Genomic DNA, 12,153 nt, shown 5'->3' with positions numbered 1-12,153 from the left:
TATCTGACGTGTGACTTTGTTCTTAGGTAATTATGGTCTCAGCCTTTAGATCTGGATAGGTTTATGTTTTTCTTGAGAACAATTTATGAATAGCTGGAATTATTTGAATTTAAATACATTTGGAGGGTGATTCGTATGTGGCCAAATGATTTCAGTCTTTGGCAATACTTTCATTTCAAACCATGCTAATCACATTATTGGAGAAAAATACCTTGTGATTATATTTTAGTTGTAAATACCTCTTAAATCTAAAGGTGTTAAAATGAACTATGTAGAAGTGGACTGGCTTATTGGTTTGAACTCCCCAGAGTTTTAGTCTATTAAGCATTTATTGTTCTAATTTCAGCACACTTTTGCTTTGCATGAGGATGTTGCTCTATTCTAGTGCACCAGTGTACTCTAGTGTGCCGTGTACTCTAGTGTGCAATGTACTCTAGTGTACCACTCTAGTGCACCAGTGTACTCTAGTGCACCAGTGTACTCTAGTGTGCCGTGTACTCTAGTGCACCAGTGTACTCTAGTGTGCCGTGTACTCTAGTGTGCAGTGTACTCTAGTGTACCACTCTAGTGTACCAGTGTACTCTAGTGTGCAGTGTACTCTAGTGCACCAGTGTACTCTAGTGTGCCGTGTACTCTAGTGCACCAGTGTACTCTAGTGTGCCGTGTACTCTAGTGTACCACTCTAGTGCACCAGTGTACTCTAGTGTGCCGTGTACTCTAGTGTGCTGTGTACTCTAGTGTGCAGTGTACTCTAGTGTACCACTCTAGTGCACCAGTGTACTCTAGTGTGCCGTGTACTCTAGTGTGCTGTGTACTCTAGTGTGCAGTGTACTCTAGTGTACCACTCTAGTGCACCAGTGTACTCTAGTGTGCCGTGTACTCTAGTGTGCAGTGTACTCTAGTGTACTGTGTACTCTAGTGCACCAGTGTACTCTAGTGTGCCGTGTACTCTAGTGTACCACTCTAGTGCACCAGTGTACTCTAGTGTGCAGTGTACTCTAGTGCACCAGTGTACTCTAGTGTGCCGTGTACTCTAGTGCACCAGTGTACTCTAGTGTGCCGTGTACTCTAGTGTACCAGTGTACTCTAGTGTGCAGTGTACTCTAGTGTGCCGTGTACCAGTGTACTCTAGTGTGCAGTGTACTCTAGTGTACCACTCTAGTGTACCAGTGTACTCTAGCACCAGTGTACTCTAGTGTGCAGTGTACTCTAGTGTACCAGTGTACTCTAGTGTGCCGTGTACTCTAGTGCACCAGTGTACTCTAGTGTGCCGTGTACTCTAGTGTACCAGTGTACTCTAGTGTGCAGTGTACTCTAGTGTGCTGTGTACCAGTGTACTCTAGCGCACCAGTGTACTCTGGTGTGCAGTGTACTCTAGTGTACCAGTGTACTCTAGTGTGCCATGTACTCTAGTGCACCAGTGTACTCTAGTGTGCCGTGTACTCTAGTGTACCAGTGTACTCTAGTGTGCTGTGTACTCTACTGTGCAGTGTACGCTAGTGCACTACTCTAGTGTACCAGTGTACTCGAGTGTACCAGTGTACTCTAGTGTGCTGTGTACTCTAGTGCACCAGTGTACTCGAGTGTGCCGTGTACTCTAGTGTACCAGTGTACTCTAGTGTGCCGTGTACTCTACTGTGCAGTGTACGCTAGTGCACTACTCTAGTGTACCAGTGTACTCGAGTGCACCAGTATACTCTAGTGTGCAGTGTACTCTAGTGTACTGCTCTAGTGCACCAGTGTACTCTAGTGTGCAGTGTACTCAAGTGCACTACTCTAGTATGCAGTGTACTCTAGTGTACTACTCTAGTGCACTAGTGTACTCTGCTGTGCAGTGTACTCTAGTGTACCAGTTTGCTCTAGTGTGCCGTGTACTCTAGTGCTCCAGTGTACTCTGGTGTGCAGTGTACTCTAGTGCACTACTCTAGTGTGCAGTGTACTCTAGTGTACTACTCTAGTGTGCAGTGTACTCTAGTATAGCACTCTAGTGTACCAGTGTACTCTAGTGTGCAGTGTACTCTAGTGCACCAGTGTACTCTAGTGTGCCGTGTACTCTAGTGCACTACTCTAGTGTGCAGTGTACTTTAATGCACCAGTGTACTCTAGTGTGCAGTGCCCTCTAGTGTACTACTCTAGTGCACCAGTGTACTCTAGTGTACTCTAGTGTGCCGTGTATTCTAGTGCCCTACTCTAGTGTGCAGTGTACTCTAGTATACCAGTGTACTGTAGTGCACCAGTGTACTCTAGTGTGCAGTGTACTCTAGCCAGCACTGTAGTTTGTCCCTTCCTTTAGATGTTCACTTTGATTTGTCTGTCTGTGCCACCTAGTCATTTTTTAACTCCTCTTGATCCTTTTCCCATCTGCGTTTCAGTGTCTAGTCCTCCCATTTTTCCTAACCTGTAGTTGAATCATATTGTTTTACAATTTATCATTTTGGTCTAGTTTTCTTTGATACATATTTTGGTTCTCTTATTTCTTTGTACAGATTATTTGTTCCTATTACTTCCTAAGTTTGGTAACAGTATTTTACTTTAGTAACAAAGTGTGTAGCTCCACACTGAATATGATGGATGGTCATACCCATGTATTTTTTTACTCTGCTTTTTAATCTATTTTTAAAAATTGGATACATGAGACATTTATTTTAATCCATTCATTAATGACTTACTTCATTTGCCCTTATTACTTTACTAATCACCTAAGTTCCTCCACATCGCTTAAAGTCATGTTACTTAATATAGGAACTCTATTTTTGAAGAAAGGTGTTTTACAGTTGTCACACCAAAACGAGCTGCCTTTCACAGGATTGCCTTATAAAGAGGATGGTTTCCTAGAAATCTTAATGTTACAGAGATTCCATTGGAAACATAAGAGTCCATAAGATACTATGTTACAGTAAAATACTGCATTTTAAGGAACTGCATCCTGTATTTTAATTTCGTATGAAGCTTTTATATTTATATGAAAGGTCCTTACAAGGCTTTTCTTTGAATTTGAATGCATATACATGATCATGCATTTAAAATTGCACCAGAGTTGTGTTATAGATTCTTGCCAAGTAAGCTGCTGCTGCATATAATTTTAAATTTTTTTGCCATTTGATTAGTATTTTAAAGGACACAACAGACTGGAGTTTGCTTATTCTGACCTTTATCAGTAGTTAACATATAAACATTATTTATTTCCCATGAATTTACAGTCATCTGTGAATTTTTCTTCCTCTAATGCTTGGTGAAGCATTTGACATTGCACACCTGTGTCCTTTTCCTAAGTTTGTTGCTGTTTAAGCATGCTCAGTTAACAGCTTTCTTATGATTTGCAGTTCATCTTCGTTGAACACTATATTTTGATTTCTTAACCTATTTTGAGAAATATTAAAATATTTCATACCTACTAGGTATGAATTGTTCAATTAGGAGAATTGTCATTATTAAAACTATAATCAACAGTAATTGCATTATTATTAGAGATAAATATAAAAAACTACTTCACCAGGAAGAAACATAAAGCAGGGAGAGGAAGAAAAGCAGGGAGATCCAGAGACTTTTTTTTTAAAGTTTAAAAACAATAGATTTAATTATAGTTTCGATGACCTCAGTATAATTCTCAATTTGAGATATGTAATTACAAATAGGAAAAAGCTATGAATGACATCTGTGAACCCTAGTTAACTTTAGGTTACGTGCAGTACAGTTGCATAGACTGTTTCAGAGTATTAACTTAAAAATGCATACCTGAGATACATGTATGGAAAGAATTATAAAACTAGGAGACTATTCATTTTTAGTGCCTTTGCACACCTTGGAGTTGTGTTTGGGAAGGGTGAAGTGGTGAGATAGAAGAATAAAAAATAGGAAATTCAAATTTATTTCTGAGAAGTTGTATGGGAGGACTGATAAAAGTCACTGGGCAGAAGCTACTCTTCCCACAGTCTCTTAACTTCACTGCTTTTGAAGAGAGTATGTACTATTGAGCTTTTCTTTCCTCTGCTTAATAGCCTGCAATCTAAGGCTAGATTAGTTGATAGCTGGACCTTTCTGAATTCTCCTCCTGCCTCAAATTCTAATTTTTGCAGACATTTAGGTCTCTGCAGTACAGGCATACCTTATTTTATTGTGCTTTGCTTTATTGTGCTTCGAAGATATTGTGGTTTTTACAAATTGAAGGTTTGTGGTAACTGCATTTTCAGGTGATCGTTAGCATTTTTAGCGATATTTATAGTATTTTTAAATTAAGTATGTGTATGGTTGTTTTTTTAGTAATAATGCTATTGCACACTTAATAGACCACAGTATAGCATAGACATAATTTTCCTATGCACTGGGAAACCAAACAGTTCATCTGACTGACTTTATTGCAATATTCACTTGATTACAGTGTTCTGGAACTGAACTCATAATACCTCTGAGGTATGCCTGTATAGTTTTTATACCTCATATATAAAGTCTTGTAACACATTATAGAGAACAAAATTAAAAATACCTATTTGGGACTAGCTGGAATAGGTTTAGTTCCGTTGAGCCCTTTATAAAGGATTTGATTATTTTATGATTCTGAACATTGGAATTGGTAACATTCCCTTTATTATTGGTTAGATACACAGAACCCCATAAAGATTTTAGTTAATGTTCTTATATTTACTGTAAATTGCAGAGTTAATTAGAGCGTGTTGTATGCCTTCTTTGAGGCATTCAGTGTAAAGGTACATAGGAATTTTGATCCGTTGTTACGCACCTTCTGTGACCTTCACACAGTTTTTAATTTACGTCTTTATTGCCTGAATTTTGGAAACATTTCCTTCTTTCTGCCTTATTAAGTAGCAGCCTTAATAATACCCAGGTCCAAACTTGTTGGTTTGCTCCCGCACTTGGGTCAAAGAGCGCTTGTTACCTGATTGACGTATGGGCCCAGAGCACTTTTAAGCTAGAAAGCCAGCATTCAGGACACAGGGATTCTCTGCCTAAGAACCCAAAAGCTCTAGCAAGCTTTATATGATTAATTAAGGTTATATTTTACCACTTAGTCATTATTTCTTATGTTGTAAAAAGAGATACTGCTGAACCTAAAATATTTTATTCCACATACAATAGGGAAATGTGTGATTCTGGTATATCAATAGATGGAAAAAAAGAACCTTTTTACACACACACATACACGCACATACACACATTTTTGACCCTGTAATTTTCATTTTGGGAAAGTCTGTGTTAAGGAAACTGTTTTAAATGTAGTGGAAAATGTTATGTAAAATAGTGTTTATCACTTTAGTTACAGGTATCTGTAAATGGAAATAGCCACCAATAAAAATGTAATGCTGCTATTTAAAAGGATGTTTCTATAATTCATGGAAAAGACCTTATGTAATACATTTAAAGGATATAAAATATATAAATTATATGCATTGTGTTTGCAGCTATGTAAGAAATACATTTGAAAAAAGTCTAAAAGGAAATACCACAAATTTTAATTAGTTGCCTTAGATGACTCTGACTGATTTTTTCCTTCCTACTTTCATTTTCTCATATAATGTGCTTATATTACTCTTTTTTTTATATTACTTTTTTAATAGCCAAAAAAACTTAAGAAAAAACATACAATAAGACATTATAATTTATTCTAAGATATTTTATATGAGTCATTTGGAAAGAATTGTGGAAGAATTGCTTTTTGCTTGAGTTTAGACATGAATTAGGAATCAGCTTTTTGAAACTATTGCTGTTTCTGCTTGAGACCTGAAATGACAAGCATGGCTCTGTTCTTCACACTTATGGGGTACAGTTAAGATCACACTCTTGTCTATTCAGGTGTTGTTAGGCAGGCAATGCAAATGTGCCATCCATTATAAATGTGTTTTCCTTATAAATAGAGCCTGGTTAATGTAGCTTTTAAATGCATATCGTAAAAGCGTAAAATAATTCTCTAAGTAGCTTTCTGTCTAAAAAGTAGTTTTCCATGTCTAAAAGTATCTTAAACAACTACTGTAACATCAATGGAGTCATTGAAATATACTTTATGAGTTAATGGTTGCCTTGAGATTTAAACTAGCTGTATATTGAACATGTATCTATATTGTTTGCCATCTATAAATATGAAGCGCTGTTTTGCCTATTGAAGGCTGTACTATAGCTTAGGGAAAAGTAATAATTACTCTTTGGAAATGCAAAAGCAATAAAGTCAGGCAGAATATATTATTTCATGAATGGTACTACTTCTCAAAATACAACAAAAGGAGAGGCTTCCCCAGTGGCTGGTTCGGTGGTTAAGACTCCCTTGCTTCCTCTGCAGGGGTTGTGGGTTCGATCCCTGGTTGGGGAACTAAGATCCCACATGCCATGCAGTGTAGGAAAAAAAAAAAGCCACACAACTACAGCAACAGCAAGAAGAGCTAAGCTGTGTTAACAGATTCCATACTTGAAGAATATTTATAAGAAATTATTTTCACTGATTTTAATGTCACTATAGCTAGCATTAATCCTAACCCTGTTTTACACTAACTTTATAATTAAGTGTAAAAAAAAAAAAAAGTGTAAAAATATTTTGTTAGTGAAGACCCGTAAAAATCACAGAGAGACCAAAGCCAAAGCAGAACTCTGAGGCACTCTGAGCATGTGTTCTCACTTTCAGTCTTCTACGTCTCTGCTGACTTGGAGCTATAAACTTTGAAACTCTCGTCATAGGACTATGACAGTCAGAGTTTGGGATGTTTTACTCTTTTTTTTTTTTTACAGATATATGTTTGTAGTTTTTAGTAATCGGAAATTAGAAGCATCTCTCAACTTCATGACTAATAGTTGTTAGCCTTATTTTGAGTCAGTACTTCTAGTCACCGAATATTGTCAAGTACTGTTTGTAGTATTAGTTTCCAGGGCTTCTCTTAGTCTTTCAGATATACCAAGACCAGCCTCTGGGGGATACATAGAGAATGTATATAACAGCCTAAGGTTTCCCTGCATGGTATGTGAGTGTTTTAAAAGAGTATATATATATAGATTTTTTTTTTTTTAAGTTTGGCAGTATTCTAGAGGATAAATTCATTTTAAATATAGAAATCATGAGATGCATCATATAATAGGATGGCAACTCAGTTTATGTGTGGGATGTTTAATTAAGAGATATTACTTTCAGTCCCCTTCTTTTGTGAGCTGTGCTGTGAACTGCAAACTGTATGCATGTGTATAAAAGGTTAAGAGCCCGGGTAGCTGAGTGGGGTGCCATGCTGTTAGCAGACGACGAAGGCAGTATTACTCACCAGGTGCACGCCGTCAGCTCTGTAGAAGATTCCATCTTCATGGAGTCATCTCACGGTCCACTTTTTCTTGAAGCCAGGTAACATTTCCCACAACCAGTGGGGTTGGCTATGTTGGAGTTTTTCCTATTGGAAAAACTAGAAAAAAACTAAAAAACCTAAGTATTTTCTTCCCTAACTCTTTTTTTTTTTTTCTTTTTAATGAAATACTGCCTGTTGGAAGAACTAACTTGCAAGGTGGCATGAATCTGTGTTATCACTTTGCTTTGTAAAATGATAATTATGTAAGGAGTGACTTTTTAAAAATAGAAACTGGGGAGGATAAGGAGTGGAATGCTGTGTGTTGTTTCTCTGTGGAGATAAGGCATGGAGCACTCTGCTTGTATTACAGCCTTGCTTGTTAGGGATGTACAGATTGCATTGTGTGATAACTAATCTGGTTGTTCACTCTTGACTCTTACTGAGGCAAAGTAGTTTTGTACAGTTTATATATTCTTGGCTCTTAACTCTTTTGCTTGTGTCAGTGTCTTGGTCTTTTAATGATGTCTGACTCTTGCTTCAAATCTGTTTATTAGTTCAGTTGTAAAATAACCTAGGCAGTTTCTCTAAACTCTTAATCCTGTAAGTTTTCTATATCACCTCAATTATGTTCACTTAACTAAACCTTCAGTGACACTTGAATAAAATGTTCCAACTTTTTCTTTAAAGCTTAATCTTCTTTGTGGTAAGCTGTCATACTTGAGACCCTTGAGGGTGCTTAGCAGTGTTATTAACTGAGCATGCTCACAAACTCAGTTTGTGGTACAGGCTGTCCCTGTTCTTGTCATGCATAATACGGCTTCTTTTGTGTCATTTACCTTTCAGTCCATCATGTTCATTATGTCCTTTGGTTGGTTCCATTGTCACTGCCTGTATGACTAATATCAGAGTTTGGTTTGTTTGTTTGTTCTTCTTTCTTTAATCAGCAGTAACCAAATTAATGCAAACTGGTAAATCTTCCCCCTTCCCTTCTGGGATTTTTTTTTTTGGTAAATTTTTATGGGACTCAGTGTTTCTAAAGTTGATTTTAAGCATTGCTGTTAGAAAAGTATGGTCACTTGTCACTTAACTGCTTACAAGATAGCTTTTGGTTCCTGGGGACAGGAGATTCCATGAAATTGACTCTCAAAATTGTGTGGTTTCAGTCTTAACCTCTCATTTTGAAGGACCATGCTGGTATTAAAAAGTGGCAGGTTGATTTGTCTAAGTTCTCCATTTCTCTTGTGAAGAAAATTTGTAACATTTTAGATGTTGTTTACTCCCAAATGTCTACAGTATGTCTTAAGACAGTGACTATCTAAGCAGTGTACATACGGCCTTATTGACAAATGCTTTTGGTGACCATTACTGTATGCAATTAGTCTGACAAGTGTGCTAATACTTCCCTAAAAATAGACTGTCCACATAACTGTTTTTTTCATACTAATCATGTTTTAAACATTAATTATATTTTTTGACTACAGGCACGTGACACAAGCTGACCTCAAGAGCTCCACGTTTTGGCTTCGAGCAAGTTTTGGTGCTACTGTTTTTGCAGTTTTGGGCTTTGCCATGTACAAAGCATTACTGAAACAGCGATGATTAAAAAAAAAAATACTGGCCCTACCAAAAACAAATACTTTTATGTACATTCTGAATGCTTTAAATTCCGCTAGAAATATTGAGATATTTATACATTGCAGAGTTACTTTATTAATATTTGTAATTCATGCATAAGAGTATTTTAATGATAGTTATAACTGCAGTATTGGCTAGCATATGAAAGAAACAGCTTAACAGCCAAACTAAAATGGCTAACTTTCAGAGGCCAAAAGGGAATATTTTGTAAATAATGTACATATTCAGGCAAGATACGGTCTCCCAGACTGAGTTCTAGAAACGGTGTTTCTGGACGTTTCGACATGGTATTGTTAGTGCTCAGCTGGCTCACTCTCCTAGATTTAAGTCAGCTCTGAGATTGTATTTTACTCATCGATCACTTATTTATTTCACATTTATTCAGAATGATCTTTGGGTACTTTGAGTACACAAGGCACAATTTGCCATTTTCTCTCCGTTTTTAAAAAACATGACTTTCTTTCGGTCCCGTCCTTTATGGTAGGCCAGCCTTGAGGTCATCGTGCAGTCTAAAAATTGTGTAGTTGAACGTGAGGCTCTCCTCCAAGGAAGGAGGACGCTAAAGGCCCTTAGCAGAGGTGTCACTCGTGTGATTATGTTGCTTCCTTTGTCAGTACGTTGAATTTTATAGCCCTTTCAATCAAAAGAGAAAACAGATTTGTATATTATCAATGTTTTTAGTTTAAATAAACAGTCACCATTACTACTACTGAATTTCCTCCCAAAGTGTAAATTGTTCTATAATGGCTGTGTCTATTATAGTATATTACAGTAGCTGCATGTGTCATGAATTGTTCTATATCTGGCTAGGATAACCTAGAAGCAGCACTTTTTTAAATGGTAAAATAAATCTGATGAATATAAACTCTCATGATAAACCTATTTTTTCCATCATTGACCTTTTCAAGTATTTAAATAAATAACTGCTGTGTACTGTGCTCTTGAGTTTTTTGTCTCATGAAAGTAAGTATTTCTGGGAATTTCCCCGGTGGTCCAGTGGTTTGGACTCAGCCCTTTCACTGCTGTGGCCTGGGGTTCAATTCCTGGTCAGGGAAGTAAGATCCCGCAAGCCACACAATGTGGCCAAAAAAGAGGGGGGAAAAAGTAATTATTTCTGTACAGATGAAATGAAATTCCTCTGGTTTCTGTCTTTCTTATCTTGCAAATTATTTTTTATACAGAAAGATAATACTTATTGGGAAAGAAGACTTATTAGGAGGAAATCTATTTTAAAGTTGTGGGGAAATCTATTCTTAGGAAAGGGCAGTTGTTTTTCCCTACACATACCTTACTGATGTAGTTTTACTACTATGATTTACATGTTTATTTTCTCCTTTAACATGGATTTTTTTTTCTCCTTTGCCATTCTGAGGAGTGTTTTGTCTGAAGATCACGTTCCTTGAGCAGCTAGTAACAATATAATTTACTAGCTATAAGCTTGTAAAATAGTATGTGCCATGCTCACCTACACACTTCCCCATCTCCCTCCCTCACATTTTCATTCTGAATCTGAGGAAAAGGAGAATTGAGCGAAGAAAAGTCTACTGACGCCTCATTTTCATTATTTCTTGAGAATTCCTCATTTACCAAATAAATTTCAGTTACACAGCTTCCAATTCAGTTAATTCTTTCCTCCCAAGTTCTTCCTTGTTCCAACTGAAATGTTATTTTACGTGAATATGCTTTGTAGATTGTGTTTGTGAGAAACAGAGGAGAGAAGTTAGTGTGCCAAAAAGGTGAAAAGCAGCATGTTTACATGTTGCGATTTTTCTCTCTCAGTCTTTTCGTTTGAAGTGTCTGATTGTCAAGAAGGCAGACTGGCAGCTGCCCTGTTTCCTTCCCTGCTCTTGACAGCAGCCTCCTTCTCCTCTCAGTCCAGTTTGCAGAGGAAACACTGCCTTCACCTCGTTAACTTCCTGGCTCATGCAGGTCTTTTTCCTTCTTTCATATCTACGTTAAGGACTAGTTAATGTAGGAAAATGTGTGCATGAATACAGCAGAAGGCTTCTTCTGGCTTTACAGTGTACTCAGATGATCGCTGTAGGAATCTAAGGGTTGAAAGGAAACCTCTCACTTTGTGCCAGTGGCATTCTCTTTTAAAAGGACAGTCCTAAAACTGTTTGCTACAGCGTTTTAATGAGTTTTGGAGGCGGTCCTGTGAAGGAGCATCACTTTGAAGGTTTGTAGTCCCTTGTCGTGATGTAGTAACTTAGCCTTAACGAGCACATCCCTTGCTGTTGCTTCTTGCCATCCATCTGTTCTTTCTCTTTCGCATTGGACCAAAAAAATGGGCCATGTCCCACATTGTCAGAGCTCCCAGTGCTAGGTGGGACTGGGCCCTGATGTTAGGAGTTTGGGGAGCATGTCACCATTCTGAAGTGGCCTGTGAAGAGAGAGGAAGACTGTAGGCATCTGTGCAGATCGACCCATCACCTGTAGGGGACAGCACCGCAGAGGAGGCGTCCTGCTGAGCTGGTCCTGAATGAAAGCAGAGGAGGCAACTGGATAGTAACTAGCAGAGGGGAAACAGAGGTAAGTGCTCAAACGATACAGCGTGGAAACCTTTCCTAAACAGACCCTCAGAATGCAACTGGTGCCAGCTTCTTCTGTCTGCACTGTACTAGTAAATATCCATGTAAAAGTGTCTTTATTTTCTTTTCTTTTGCATGCCTGCATGCTAAGTCACTTCTGTCATGTTCGACTCTTTACGACCCCGTGGACTGTAGCTCACCAGGCTCTTCTGTCCATGGGGTTCTCTAGGCAAGAATCCTAGAGTGGGTTGCCATGCCCTTCTCCAGGGTATCTTCCCTACCCAAGGATCAAACCTGTGTCTCTTTCGTCTCCTGCATTGGCAGATGGGCTCTTTACCACTAGCGCTACTTGGGAAGCTCTTATTTTGTTTTATTGGAGTATAATTGCTTTACAGTTTGTCTTTGTTTCTGCTGTAAAATGGGGTGAATCAGCCATGTCTATACATATATCCCCTCCTTCTTGGACCTCCCTCTAATCCCCAACCCCCATCCCACCTATCCAGGTCATCACAGGGCACCAAACTGAGCTTCCTGTGAAAAGTATCTTTAAAATATATGTGCACATCTTAAAAATGGGTACGTGACCTAATTTTCATTAGCACATTTATCTATTTGGCATCATCCTCACATTTTTGAGTCCATGTGTTCTTAGGAAGCTGACTCGGGACTACATGCTTTTTAAGAAACACCCTATGGCAAGACTCTAAATGTATTTAATG

The 12,153-nt window shown here is 38.0% G+C and overlaps 1 protein-coding gene across 7 annotated transcripts in view; it reads left to right on the top strand.

The window, feature by feature from the left end:
- The window catches only part of RHOT1 (ras homolog family member T1), a 68,595-nt gene extending 58,754 nt beyond the window's left edge, over positions 1-9,841 (top strand). For 3 of the 7 annotated variants that reach the window (XM_005219997.3, XM_005219998.3, XM_010815765.3), the window contains one exon: positions 8,750-9,841. In XM_005219997.3, coding sequence (XP_005220054.2) covers positions 8,750-8,867 — 118 coding nt within the window. In that variant the 3' untranslated portion in view covers positions 8,868-9,841. 7 annotated transcript variants of the gene reach the window in all.
- Positions 9,842-12,153: the final 2,312 nt, after the last annotated feature.

This window comes from Bos taurus, chromosome 19 (assembly GCF_002263795.3).
Source record: "Bos taurus isolate L1 Dominette 01449 registration number 42190680 breed Hereford chromosome 19, ARS-UCD2.0, whole genome shotgun sequence".
Classification (NCBI taxonomy): Eukaryota; Metazoa; Chordata; class Mammalia; order Artiodactyla; family Bovidae; genus Bos; species Bos taurus.
The sequence above is the reverse complement of the archived record's forward strand: the minus strand, read 5'-3'. Positions and strand labels throughout refer to the sequence as shown.